General features: G+C 41.3%; 1 protein-coding gene across 1 annotated transcript; it reads right to left on the bottom strand.

The window, feature by feature from the left end:
• Positions 1-1,180: 1,180 nt before the first annotated feature.
• Positions 1,181-14,792, bottom strand: LOC108135874 (T-cell leukemia homeobox protein 3). Its single transcript, XM_041709305.1, has 4 exons — positions 14,242-14,792; positions 12,127-12,536; positions 6,457-6,685; positions 1,181-1,915 (listed from the first exon to the last, which is right to left on the bottom strand). Exons 1-4 carry the CDS (start codon positions 14,412-14,414, stop codon positions 1,714-1,716), a joined length of 1,014 nt encoding a protein of 337 aa, XP_041565239.1. The 5' UTR covers positions 14,415-14,792; the 3' UTR covers positions 1,181-1,713.
• Positions 14,793-15,126: the final 334 nt, after the last annotated feature.

Genomic DNA, 15,126 nt, shown 5'->3' with positions numbered 1-15,126 from the left:
TCGGGATTTTTCTTTGTTAAAGGCAATGTTTTTGTAAACTACAAATAAATGTTTTTTTTTTCAATGTGTATTAAATATTTAAATCTTTGAAATAAAATTTATTACTTCAGAATAACGGTATTTATTTCGTTCTATAACCAATTTTACTATATAAAGCAGCTCGAGCTGAAAAAGATTCGTTTTACAACTTTTTTGAAAACCCGCAACCCATTGCAGCATTTTATTAGCATTAACATATTGTCCGTATTTTAATCCGCTATGCCAAAATATTACCAAAGTATTATTATAGCTTATTTAAGTAAAATGGAAACATAAGCAAGGGTATTATGGACAAAAATAATTTTATATGTGTTCGGGGGACGGAACTTAGGTTTTCATAGGTTTTTTCAATATACAAGTTAAATGAGGACAGCTCCTGGTCATGGTTTTGGAGTACAACAAATAAGGTCTCCTGATAACAAAAACCAACAAACAAATTAAAAACAAATTAAATTTTGTTGTTTCAATAATGTTAATAAACTCCTTTTTAAAGTCCAATAAGTTGCCTTCTTAAAAAATTGACAACAACTTACATCCTTAAAACGAACCGACACACATTACTTAATTATTTTCGTAATCGGCACAAAGCTGCACAATAAAATCATCCTTGTTACTAAATAAAGTCAAAGTAGCGAACTAAACAAATAAAAATATAGTTAATTGTTTTGGTAAAATAAATAATAATCGTCACCATAGTGAGCAAAGGAACATAAAGGAATATTTCTACAGAGCGGAGAAAATGGTCATGGTTGGGAGAGCTATTAAAAGTTGCTGTAACAACACCAACAGCAGCCACATACGAATCAAGATGTTTTAGTATTCTTGTTTATTTTCCTACTTCTTTTCTTATTTTGGTTAGAGTTTGTAAATTCCTTTTAGATCTCAAAGCCCGCGAAGTCAAATTTTTTGTTTGTATGCAAAGCCAGCAATTACGAGTAGTAAGCTTAGAGACTTGATCTTGATCTTGATTGATCTTTCTTTCTGCACTCCGAACTTCAAAAAATAATTTCATTTGGTAAATTAATAAGGTTCACGCTACGGAAAAAACACTGTTTCTATTTCGTTGTTTGAGAATTTTATATGTTACATACGATTAAAAAGCAATTTTAAGTTTATTGATTTAATTATGTTTTTATTTTCATTGCTCTTCTGATTTACTTTTCAATAATCATACATGTAGTTAGGGTTAATAATTTATAATACTAGGTAATGCCATTCGACTTAAGCCTAGAGACAAATATTACAATTACAATACGATACTATATGTATATAATTTTGTATATTAAATATGTTATTACTAGGCGTGGCTTCCTAGCTCACTGCGACGTTTTGAGATGCGGTTTGCTTCGGTTGAACTGGCGAATAATAACTAAGATTCTAAATGCAGGACTACGAAACACAAAACAGAAATTCAAGATTCTACACAAACTTTAGCCGCTGGTCCAGGTCCATCTCCATCTCCATATCCCGTGTTCGGTTAAGTAAGCATCGCTACAGAGTAAAGCTAGGTATATACAGTGGGGCCTCAAGTCGCAGGCCCCTCCTTCTATGTACAGTGCGAACAGTCCCTGTTCGAGTGTCCGTTCATCCTAAACTATGTACAAAGCGAAGTGTATCACAAATAAACCAGCTCCCGCCAAAATACAGGGGGCCGTCCGGAGATGGCAATGGCGATTAGCACCCCGCCGCATGCGATCCCTCTGCCCACGGCTGCAGTCCGTGCAAAGCCGCCAGGGGCGCGCCGTTCACACCCCCCTGGGAGCCTAGAGGCGCCGAAGGGGGGGCAAAGCCCTTGCTGATGGCCTCCGCCTGGAGAGAGAGCATCAGCCTGTTCGCCGCCTGCCGCTCCGCCTCACGCTCCTCGGCCGTCTGACGTCTGAAATCGGAGGAGAAAAGAGGGCATTTTAAGTGAGCTTGTAAGTTTTAAAAAAATGGTTGTTTAAAAAACCATATTCCGGCCTTTTTTCATTGAATTGAACAAGAAAGCAAAATGAGGGCAGCATTAAATTAAGATACTCATCGTCACTTTCCTTAATCTGCCTTTATTCTTAAACATTAAAATTGACCTCACAACTCTTCTCTACATCAACAGATTAATTACTCCTCGAAACTTTTGATTTATTGAAACAAGAATAGAAGCAAAGTTAAAGCAATTATACTCTGATTTGTAAGCCTTTGCTTAAATTCTGTAATCAGTGCTAAATTGACTACTCACGACCAATCAATATATACGTAATAATTTAAATTTATCTGCCTAATGGTATCGCTTAATGTACATATTTGTTTTGGAAAACGCATTTCTGCTTCTCACACTTGTCCAATGGGGCGGGGCGATACAGGAGCTCATCAAGTCATTACGTTGGTGGCCTATTAAGACCATTTAAAACTAATCAAATTTAATATGCTGACTGCCGCACAGGCACACAGGTCCATCGATTGTGCTTGTTTTTGTGGAAAATTAATTTCGTTTCGAGTTCGAGTTGCGTAAATTGCATTTTAAATGCTTTGCGCTTAAAAGGGATTTAGCCCGCTTCCCAAGTTGCGACTGCCATCTGATAAATAATTCAAGCAGAAATTGCACTGCAGATGCACTGACCCTGTCCCGCGTTTGCGCAGCATTTTGATCTAATTGTGGCCATGGAGCGCACCACCACCACCACCGCTAACAGATACTCCATCCACCCCCGCAGCACTAAGGGTTGCTTGTGCGCCATCTTGAATATTTTATGAGCTAATGAGGTTCTTGTGTTGCCGACTAAAGAGAAGGGCGGGAAGGGTTGCTCGCATTATAACCACAACTAGACAAGGCGAGCATATGGCCGACATATATCATAATTATTGTTTAATATGCTTTCATTACGGGTTTCATCAGCGTTGTCATCGTTCAAACTATAACTCGCAAGTGAGCTTCATTTAAAATACATTAGCTTGGGTATTTAGTGCAAAGTTTTGGGCACACAAATCGGAATAACTGGAACGTGTCCTTAGGCCTGACTAGTGGTTCACCCAAGGATGAAGTGTATAGAGGGCTTACGTTTCCTAAAGCAGAGCAATATACATATATATAGTAACTGACGGCCTATAACTGTTGTTCCTTAACAATTCAATTGTCTGCTGTGGGGCGCAAGTGAGTTATTATGCGTCAAGCACTTCGCTTTTACTTTTTCGGCTTTAAGCTGGCCTTATCTGGCAAACATTTTTAACAGCTACCACATAAAAAATTCAACGAAAATTGATTAAAAACTCCAAAAAGGCCAGGCAAACGAAAGTGGCTCTGTGAGTTCGGATGTGTGCGGGCTTAATTCGCTCTTCGGGGCTGAGAGAGACACGAGTGTAATTTATCTTCAGTCACGGAGCTGGTAAATGTAACAAACGCTTTACAAATGTTAAACGTTGGTCTGTTGGCGCCATCGCGTTGATGTCGAATGTTTTGTTTTTTTGTTGCCATCCGCGATAAGTAATGGCCTGGCATTAGGCTAAAATGTTTATTAAAGCTCGGCCCATAAATCTCCAAAGCTCCCCCGCCAACATAGCGCTCACCAAGGCCCAAACTGTCGCCAGCGGAGCCAGCTGCTGTTTAAGACCTTTCCAGCCACGTCCTGGTAATTAAAATCATTTCACACACTACACGCAAACGACGTCGGCAAGTCGACAGAGAGATAGCAGCCCCAAAAAGGTCCTGCGGTAATTATCCTTTAAGACATAACAATTTAGCCGGACCATCAATTGAGTGCCCAAGGCGGCCGCTCCGAGCTCCCGAGGGACTGGCGCACCGCAAACTTGAAGATTCTCTAGCAGGACACGTGCCGACGGGAACGTCAGGATTGCAAGTTAATTTACAAATGGCTCTCGCCATCGTAATTAATTTTATTTGATTTTGGGGCTCTGCTCGCAAAAACTTTGCTTTCAGTCAAATTGATTTTTGCTCTGCGGTCAAAGTTCTTCCTGCCGTGTGTGTAAATTTTTAATTAGCGAGCTTTCAGCAGGAAAACTTTGCATATGCTAGGCAATTAATATGAAGTTCTCGCCCCGCCAAGGTTTGGCAAGAAACTGTGTAAGTGGGAATTTTGGGATGATGAACGAGCGTGTAATTAAAAAAGGTTTAGCGTCGTCTTGATTTATGGCCGGGAAACTAATTGAATTATGTTCTCCATGTGGAGAGCAAAAACAAAAAAGAGCCAGACAAAAGTCGGACTTTCCATTTCATTCAGAGACACAGGGACCCAGCGCCCGGAAGTGAGCTACAATTTTTATTTCCCTGCTTTGTATCTGTATCTGTACCTCTATCTCTATCTGCTTTGAGTCTGTATCTGCGTTGGTAGATAGCTTATTCTCGTCTTTTTGCTAAACACATTGTCAGACAGTGACAGGCAACAAGAGTTCGTTCATTTGGCCGCGCAAATTGTTATTAATTATTGATACCAGGTTGTTGTTCTTGTTGAATCGAATCGCTTGATAACACTCAATATAAAGACAATACTCGTAATGAGGCAATCGCCTTGTCGCAAACTAGTTGCTATTTATTAGGAGTTGGACAAGAGCAAGAAACAACTATGAAATCTTTATATGTTGCCTAACAGAGCTAATTATTCAAATTAGTGGCAAATGCAGCACAGGGTGCATTAAGCCATTAGGTGGGCACATTACACATTCCCTCGATATTTACGAGTAGTGCCGACTCGTAATCATAGTATAATGTGCCTTTGCCATTTCACTTAACCGCAAACGAGCCGTGCCCGAGGTAGTTGCCGTTAACAAAATTGCGTTTTACATCATTAATTTTTACGAGCTGGAATAGGCCCAAAATGGCTGATAAGCTGGGAGGACTGGGCTCTAAAAATACCGACGCCTGCTAAGCGGCAATTAACGCGGCTTAAGCGACGAGCCGCCCGCTTTCCCTGCTCCCTTTCCTGGGAAAGTTGGAAACTTTGTCCATTTAGACGCCATTTGCCATCGTCATTATGATTGCCTGTAATCGCATAGGAACAACAAGACTGTCCGAAGTCATCTGCTTAAATTATTTCATATACAAATTGTTTTAGTTGGTAGTAATAAAATAGAAAACAGTTAGCTGCACGCAATATCACGGATCAATGACCAACTTAATTTGACACATTTATTGGTTGACTAATTTCTGTTTCGAATAATTTGTCATTTGCATGTTTAATGTGACTACACAAATTTTCGAATAGGGGCCACATAAATCTCCATCTGTTTCTTGAGCGTGCTGAATAAGAAACTTAGCTTATTCCTTAAAATAGACTAAAGGTTTCTCAGTTTAAAATAAGATTTAATATTTCATAAGATAAATTGCGCGTGTAGCTAATTTATTACTGGGATTTGGAGGTGAAATTGTTTAAAACCCAATTCATTATTGGTTCACCATTTAGTTTTAGTTTACCTCAGTGTCAGGCTACTAAGTGTTTACCCGAAAATTGTAATTGAGCATAATAACGTTTGACGACTAAACTGAAAATCAAAATTTTTATAAGTGCTTTCGGGAAGATGATACTTGAGTTTAACTTGGGAAAATTAAGCTTTAATATGTATTTAATCCTCGTAGTTAGCTGGGAGCTAAAAATGTCATAAAAAACCTTGCCAATTAGCTTGTTTAACAAGTGCGCTCTTTGTGGCTATAATATGCAACTACCCCTCAACAAGCATCGTAAATAAGCTCCCCTTTTTGCTGGAGCTGAGTGTTGTTCATTTAATGTGCTCATGCATATTGCATGAGTCGTTTACTCCCCGTTTATTCGCCGGCTCTGCTGATCTATGGTCTAGTTGGGGTATTTCCAAACAGGTATTACCCTTGTAACAATCATGTTAGGGATCAGTTGTGCATGAAATTTCCACGAATAATTAGTTTCTGAATTTAATTTTCATACATATTTCCCATTAGGAATTCCTATATATGGATATTTTTTTAAACTTTAGTAGATTTTGGTTTTTACATTTTTATTTCACTAACTTCACTTTACATTTTTATTTCACCAAGGGTAATTAATAAAATTTATTCCGAATACTGTTAGCTTTATTTTATGATAAAAACAATAAATATAGTACTTTGTCTTGTTTTTGCTAGAATTATATAAGTATAAAGTTTTTTAGCTATTGTTATAAGGCGTCAATCTATTATCCTCTAAAAAAATTCATTGAATTTAATTGTTAGAGTATTTCCACTTTGGTTATCTGTCTATCCAGCCTTCACATATTCATTCTCAACAAAAGCCATTTGTGCATATTGTAGTTTAAAAAGGCACGTAAAACAAGAAAAGCGGAGAGCATAGAAGAGGGTAAGTGTCAAGCTGTCAGCACTTTCCAACTCTGAAAAATGGTAACTGCGCATGGGGATGGGTATTGATTTTCATGCTCTAGCCCAGCGGGGGTGCGCAATGAATGGGGTAACTCGGCACTCACCTCCATTTGGTTCGTCGGTTTTGGAACCACGTCTTCACCTGGGCATCGGTCATCTTGAGGCCGCGGGCCAAAGCAGCTCGCTCCGCGGAGGCGAGATACTTCTGTTTGTGAAACCGCTTCTCCAACTCGGCAACCTGGATGCGTGTAAAGGATGTTCGGGGCTTTTTTCGCTTCGGCGGCGTGCGATTCTGGTAGGGATGTCCGATCCGTCGGGCAATCGGGAAGGCAGCTGTAATGGGAAAAATGTGTGAGTACTTAATAAGACTCGTCTAAGCCCAGCGAAAGCCCATACATAATCAGCATTTTTCCACCATTGGTAAAACATTAGCTTTAGAACCGATATGAAATTCGGTTATATTCCCTGCTAATAAGTCTTAAAGTTCTTTAACTTAATTTGAATACACTTTTATTACATTACTCGTATTGAAAAAGGGTTGAAAAGTATTTAACAGGTAGAAGGAAGCGTTTCACACCCTACAAAGTTGATGAGGCTCAAAAGCCGAGTCTGTCCGTATAAACGTCGAGATCTCGGAAACTCAAACAACCAAGGGAATTGGGATTTTACATGCAGATTCTGTAATTCTTACGTAGCGCAAGTTTGCTTAAAAACGGGCCCACGCCCACTCTAATGCCCACAAAGTCTGTCATGTCAGTCTTAGACACGTTAGACCTTAGTTATTGTGTGTTTAAGTCATATCTATCAGTAGACACAAAAATGTAAAAAATCGAGCTTTTATTTAGAAGTTATTGAGTTATAAAAACCTCGGTCGCCGCTCTGCCTCCGCTCTGCCGATGAAAGACAGAACGAAACAAATGTTACCATCAGATGGCGCAAAAAACTGTAGTTCTGAAATATGTAACCCATTACTATCTTAAATGGGTCATCTACTCTCGCAGCTTAAAAATATCGATTTTTTTTTAAATTCATTATTTTAATCTGTATGTGTCCCGCAATAAGTAAAAACATGTATCTTTAAATAATAAAATAAACTTTTCAAATCTATGCAGTAAAACTTTTGTAATAAATTCCCTAAATAACCACTTAATTTCTCGTCTCGAGAGAAGAAGACCCTCTAAAAGAACAAAAAAAAAATGTTTAAAAGAGCAAAGCTATAATCTTTTTCCATAAATTTTTCCGATTTGGGAGTTATATGATACAGTCGTTGCATCCGACTCCTTCCAAATTATACACTATCTGCAATAGAAAGACAACTCTTGGCAAAGCCACGTGCATAAAAGGTTGCTGAAAACTGAAAGAAGTTTCCGTAAAAAAGGACGGACGGACAGACGAACATGGCTATACCTATAAAGTTTGTAGGGTCGGAAATTTTTCCTTTACCGCGTTGTTAACCTCTGACTAAAATTATAATACCCTCTGCAATGGTATGAAAAGATCTTTCGAAAACATAAGCCATTGTTGATGATTGGCTTTAATTTAAGCCGATTCGAGTCGTTTTGTTTGTAATCATTGAATCTGTAGTTCAGAGCGTTGCAGCTTCTTGATATTATACAGATACAAACTTTTTCGCTGATCGGTTATGTTCACCTCTAGTCTGATATTTTAATTTTGTAATTATATAGGAAAACCTTTTAAATTTTAAATGCGAATAGTGCGCGTGCATCTGTATATGTCTCCCCTTTGTGCGGTGTGTGTCCTGGTGGGCAATTAGCAAACAATAAATTCCTAGATAACTAGCCATTTCCGAAAGCCGCTTCCGGAGTTGATCGGCGGCACCTGTGCGCCGGCGAGTACTTAGCGCTGCTGGCTACTCGATACCTGTTTGCTGTTACCTGGTTCCTAAATGACCAAACACTCGAGCCCCGCTGTGAAATCAATTTGGAGGCCGCTGACTCGCTGCCTAATTGCCAAGGATTGAGGTTTCGGGCGGCGGTCTAGCAGGAGCCCTTATCGCTGCCTTTTGTAGACAAAGCACGCGACATCCATTTCCATTCGGGCTGAGTCATAAAGTCGCGCTCGTAGGACACATAAGTGACCCAGTGTCCGAGTCTGCATCCGATTCGGAGTTTCGGTCTGGATCTCTGGGTCTGGGCGCGAAACCGTGGCTCAGCCTGCGCTGGCGCTGAACCTTTTAAAATTCCTGCCAGTCGCCGTTGTGTGTGCTTTGTTGTTTATTGGGTGCGATAAGGCGGGCACAGTGCGCAACAAATTATTAAGGCGGTCGGCGGGCGAGTCGCTGACAACAACACAACACCAGCGACAATTAGGAAACCGGCTTACGGACTTACTCCGTATCGGTGGATGAGGTCAAGCGAGCAGTCGGGGAGAAATTGGTTGGCCAGTAGTCGTTGAAGGTGATGGACAATCACCTTCTTCACAGCCAAACCGAATTTAAACTTATAGCTAAGACAGCCAAACTGATTGTTAAATTATTCAAAAGTATTAACACATTTTAAGCAATGGTTAAGTCAAAACCAAATTGATAATGGTCATAAACGAAACCATTAATAAACTGCTCAATCAATTCAAAAAGTTATTTTGTGTGTATTTCCAGTCGTTTGCAACAAAGACAAATGCCACGGATAAACTAAGTTGTTTTAAGTTTAACTTTCAGTAACTGTTACTAATGTTTAGTTCACTACATACTTTACTTTTATAGATGAGCTTAAGGTCAAGTGAATAAAATATAATGAACATAACTGGGTTGACTAAATTTTCAATATTGTAACCAAGTAAACTTGGAAAAAAGCCTGATAACAAAATGTTTTTCTTTTTAATGTTTGGCTTATTTTATGAGCTATCAAATACTAAATATCTTTAGGCATATTTACATTTAGTACATATTTAATTTAAATTGTTTAAAGAAATATTTTGAGCATATCTAAAATAACCTAAATAAATTACTAAAGCGTAAACGTGCAATGATTTGCAGTGCCAATTTGATTTTGCCCAATCCCATTACCTTAAAAAATTTTGTAAAATATGAAAACCATTCAAGCTTATCGATTTGAATCCGACCAACTTCCATTGAAATTGAGTTATGTTTATGGGCGTTCGAGCTGGCGTAGGAAAAAGAATGGCGCTGGGCTGTCAGAAGACATCAAATATCGATGAATGAATGGCGGGTGCTAAGCTGACAAATCATGCTTCTTATTGCGACTTTACTCACAAACCCTTTTCGGGCTTTTTCCGTCCCAAGAAAAACCATTTTAGCGTGCTTGGCATACATTTTTCAAAGGCTTTCGAGGCATAGGTCGAGAGGGTGCCGATCATTTGAATATTTCAGGCAATATCAATTTCAATAAAAAGCCATTTATCGCACCACATAAGCAGCACCCTTAGGATTTCTCTCCTTACCCGCAGCTCAAATGTGTGTATCCTTCAAGGATATAACATACCCGCTTAAAAGGAGGGATAAGGCGCATAAGCATAATTTTATAGCTTTCCCGGCACCCTTGCTCAGGCATGCTTATTTATGATGTTTTCGCACAAGCTCAAGTATCTTTAAGAAACACATGATGGTGGGTGTGTGGTTGCGGCCAAGAAGTCTCAACTGAAGTAATGCCAAAAGCTTTTAGCATGCATTATTGATGGCGGCCTACGGCTCGACTTGGTTTCCTCCCACTTGGCTATTTTGGGCTTCTTTAGCCTTCGACCTTTGCTAGTGATGTGCATAATCATAATTGCATATCAATACAAATTTAAAATCCTAAAATAAGACCAATATTTAATAAAATATTTCGGGTTTAATAGGAATGCATATGCATATGTGAAGCCAGCAAAAGTGTGTTTGAGCAAAACTCCTTATATCTTAGTCCCACAATTACTGACATTCGTGTCGGCAAACACAACTCCTGTTCGGATTATTATGGCTGTTATGAAATTGCTTTCGGGTACTGAACGGCCAAAAGTATTTGGCGCCTGCTGTGACGTTGTTTTCCAAAAAATAACGAAAGTTAACATGAAATGGTTATTAATCATATGTCGCTAAGAGCCCAGGCGGAAAAAAAGGAGAGTACTTTGAACGGCGAGGAGGGAAGGGATCCGGTCCGAGCCCTGGGCGCTCGTTTGTCTTGTTAATGAAAAAAGCCAAGGCGCCAGCTTATCAGCCACAAGGCAAGCGACACAATAAACACAACAAAACTCAGACGACGAAGACGATGTTGACAAAACGAAACGCAACGCAACGCCGCAACAGAAACTTGGTTCACCCGGCGGCCTCATAAGTGTGCCTTTCAGGTGGACTAGTCCCCTCCAACTGACTGATCCGATCCGATCCGATCCGATCCGATCCAATACCGATCCGATCGGATCCCCTCCTCCGCGCACACATAAGTATGGATATGCAGCCCTCGGATCGCTGGCATTCGACTGGCTAATTAAAAGCTGACCATGTCAGTTGGACTCAAATGTGAAGTGCGGTATGTGGCGATAAATAAGCCGGCGAAGACAGAAAACTCACTCGCTGAGCCCTGCGACCGCCCAATGCGTAATTAATTCCTTTTCGGGCCCAGCGCGAAATTAAAAAGTCATGTAAACCAGCTCATTAAAATAACTAAAAAAAAAAAAAAGAGCGCACAGCTAACCAAAACCACTGGGCGGATGTCGGCCATAAAAGCCCATCAGATTGCCGGCAGCGGGCCAGCAGGCAGCAGGCAGAAGGCAGTTCCTAAGCAGCTTTTCCACATGGCCGAAAAAGGCCCGAATATTATGAGTTATAGGGCGAGCGACCCGCAGGATCCGATCTCCCGGCTACCGAGGCGTAATAAAATCAACGCCGTCTCATTATTTCAAAGGTCTCGCGCTGTGCCCGTCGCTTGTAGCTACAAGTGAAGCTCATAATGTAAACAAATTAACAAAGGGAGCCTGAGGATCCACTCGTACACAGATGCAGGGCCCGAGGCAAATGCACATGGGGCGCAGATACAGATGCGGATACAGATTCAGATTCAGAGCCAACGACAGATACAGATACAAATACAAATACCGCTGAGCTGCGTATGCAAATAAGAAGACGCATCTCATTCCTGTGTCGCTTCTGGGCGGTGGCTTAGCGTTAAGTTTTTAACTTAAGCTGCGATTGCGCGTTTGAAGGCAAACATGTTTTTATACTTTAGCATCTCGGGCATCCAAGTGTGTGCGAACACTGGAGGAAAACTCACAGTTTGAATTCCGACGTAAAATTCTTGATTTTGAGGGCGATCTTCCTAGCTTGTTGGGTGCTTTTTTAAAGTGTTGACTAACTAAAATCTTATGTAAGAACGAATTCACTGTGTTCTCGATTCCGAACCAAATTTTGAATTTACAGTTTTTCCTTGTTCAGAAGTGTGCCTTACATTTTTCCACTTTCTTGGATTACAAATTTAAAAATATATGTATATATTTAAGAAATTCTATCCGCTGACTATAGTTTTCCCTAAAAACCTTTGCTCATTATTTTTATTCACTTTACTTTCACTAATTTGTGGCTAGTTTTTGAGATGAAAACCCTCGTTTTTCTTTATGTGTCTGAGTGTATTGGCCAACAATGACATGCCGACAGGCTTGTTGCCTTAAAAGACTTCTCTGATCGCGCTTATTTCGGGAACAGTAGCAATTGCCACCGCGGGTCATTGGGGGAGCGACAGCGAGAGATCTCGACGAACATGGGCCACCGCGACATGGGGCCGCGACATGGCTTAGGGTTACCCAACCACCAATCCTGCACTCACCTGCCAGCCGATCCTTAACCGCCTGATGGGCCAGCGCCGCGTGGTGCAGTGGCGGTAGCGCCCAGGTGAGCGGCGTTCGCTGGGGCGGCACCCGCAGTACATGACCGCCGGCCGCCGAGGGATAGAGATGCGGATACGAGTAGAGGGCAGCGGCGCTTCCGTACGTCGAGTTAGCGATGCTGGTGGCCAGCTTATAGGCGGCCAGGTCGTGGTCCTCCTGCTGGAGCAGCTCCTTCTCCTCGCTCTTTTCGCCACTGTTGTTATTGCTGCTGGAGCCGGGACTGCTGGTGATCAGGTTGTGACTGCTGTGGTGGTGGCTCGTCTCGAAGGGCTTGGATAGCAGGCGTGATATGCTGAAGGGCAGGTTCTCGCTGGACGAGGAACGCGTCTGCTCCGACTGTAGGGATTCGCTGGGGAAGAAGGCAGATGAGATCAGAAACGGGGCGAACAAACTATATAGAGGTGCGGGCTCATTAAAAAGTGTCGCCTGATAAGCCGAAAAGCCTGAGAACATTGGCTATAATTAAGCATGCTGCAATGCGGACCTGTCTCGAAACCACTAACCAAAAGCCCACGCGAGCGGATAAGCCAAGCCATCAGCATGCAGAACCCATGTGCTCTCCACTGCGTATACGCAACGCGGCTGAAAATTAAGTAATTATGCAAATGCTGACCGCCGTTAGAGGCATTTAATACGCACCCATAAATCATCAAATGCCTTCAACTGACGCACCAAAAACAAGTCACGCACGTCATTTGTTTTATATTTCCAAAAAATAAAAGCCCATTTTGAACAGGATTGGAATTGTATCGGAACAATGACTTCAAATTGCCATGCACACACACTTTCCAAAATCAAAAGTTATGACCATTTGGAAAAAAACTGCTATCTGATGCTCTACATTCGGTGGAACGCAAGTTTTATAGCACTTTTATGACGATCTCTATTAAAATGTTAATCCGACAAACGATTTCGTCTTTGTCTGGCGTTCAAGCCAAAGATCGAACTAAAGATCGAACCTCGAATGGACCCAAAAGGTTTATCACAACGCGTTTTTGGCGCCTTACTAATGTGCGTTTTATCGTCGCCGTCCATTTAAGCCCTTTCCATCCATGGACTATGTAAATTCAGGGAGTTTCTTTGTGACTTTATGGGACATTTTGACATGATTCTTTTGATGGCATTGTAGTCAATTCATTAGTGTTTAAGAGGTTTGTTCACACCGTTCTTCAAAGCGAACAACAGAACCAATGGAAGCAGTTAGCAATGTCTGCTTGACAACCTGTCGGCTTGTTACCCGCTTTTGTCGGTGGATAAGGGAACCGTCGAATTGGATTTAAAAAAGTAGGCTTTGTGAGTGTAAATGGAGAAGACAATAGAACAGTGGGAGTCTTGAACACAAAATACCAATTGTTAGTAGCTTTGCTCTGCTTATATACTGATTTCAGCTTCATAAAGGTCATATAAATATACTCTATGCTGTCCAATGTTCTTCCTTAGTACGAAACGTATAATATTTTCTCTGATCGTTAAAGCCGCTGTCCTCCACAATATATTTTACAAGTTATTAAACGATATAATTATATAAATTGTTGACTACGATAATTTGGTTCCCGTATGGATAGAAACAATTTTTATAAAATTAGAGACAATTGTCATAACAATTTGTGTAAAAAAAAAGTTAAAATAAAATGCCTTTCACTCCATTAAACTATTTTGTGGAATTTTCCTACTAAATTGTTTCAGATCATGTATTTTTCCATTCAGAATATTATTATTGGTTTAATAAGCGTATCTCTGATAAAATAATTGACTGTTTTTCTACGGTATTTTGAACCCAAACCAAAGCTTAACTTTCCTATTCAGTGCGACAGGTTTCGGAAAAAAATAACTAAAAATGGAGAGGAAAAATGGAATTTAAAATCTGCATATTTTTTTAGGTACTCTATAAATACTCTTTATAAAAGAAAGTCAAAGCTAAAAATAGCGCATAATACAATATTAAAAGCGCAATGAAATGATGCTCAAAATTAAAAGTCTATAATTTTTTAGGAAGTGGCCCAAATCCCGGACCGATTTGAACTTTTCTCAACTTGGTTGCCCACAATCCTTACCTCAATGGCGTTTCGGACTCATCGTAACAGCTGCCACCGTCCATATCCACATCGGATCCGCTGCCGCATGACATCCGGGAATCGGAGTCCACGTCTACGTGGATCTCCTGCTCCTCCACCTCGACGCCGTGCTCGTTCTCGTGCTCGTGGTCATCCTCCTCGTGACTGGACATTCTTGCAGCTAGTGGCGCCAATTTGGGGCTCTTCACTGCACTTTAAACTTTGAATTGTTGGCCGTAGAGTGTTTGAACCATAGAGCACACACAAAATGTTTGATTGGTTTGGTTTTGGTTCCGCGTTTAGGCACGACCCGTTGCGGGAAATTCCAACTGCGAACTATGGATTCACGGATTACGGATTGCAAATTTCGAGCTGGGAGCGGACGCGTGCTGGCGGGCGAATACGCTTTTCATAAATGCAGTCAAATTGTGCCGACGGACGCTGCTCTGCTCTGCCCGCTGCCCGCTGCCAACTCTCAGTCGCTTGTTGGTGGTTTTTGGCAGTTGGAGTGAGCCGGAAACAAGTCAAACCAGTTATCCGCCGCGACGCTGACGACTCTGCCGACTTCCTTCCTAATTCGGTTAACGAGCCAGTTTGCCAGTTTGCCAGCTTGCCAGCTTGTTTGAACCTAACCTACCATAATACCACCAGCCCGTCTCTTCTGGTTGGTCCACCCTTATGAGTGCCGTCCCACTCAGACCGCACATGCGCCTCGTTGCCTCTCGCTCGGGGAAACAGGTTTCGCTCTGCTCGCTGATGGGCAGCACTGGTCGAAAAGTGAGGCAGGGGGCGTGGTCGTGGCCAATTGCCATTGGTCGGTGGCCAAAGTTTGCCCCATGCCACTGGGATCCAGTTTCCAGCTGGCATTTGCGACGACATTTTAAA

The sequence above is a fragment of the Drosophila elegans genome, unplaced genomic scaffold, assembly GCF_018152505.1.
Source record: "Drosophila elegans isolate 14027-0461.03 unplaced genomic scaffold, ASM1815250v1 contig_476, whole genome shotgun sequence".
NCBI lineage: Eukaryota > Metazoa > Arthropoda > Insecta > Diptera > Drosophilidae > Drosophila > Drosophila elegans.
Note: the sequence above shows the minus strand (reverse complement) of the source record. Positions and strands in the feature narration are given on the sequence as shown.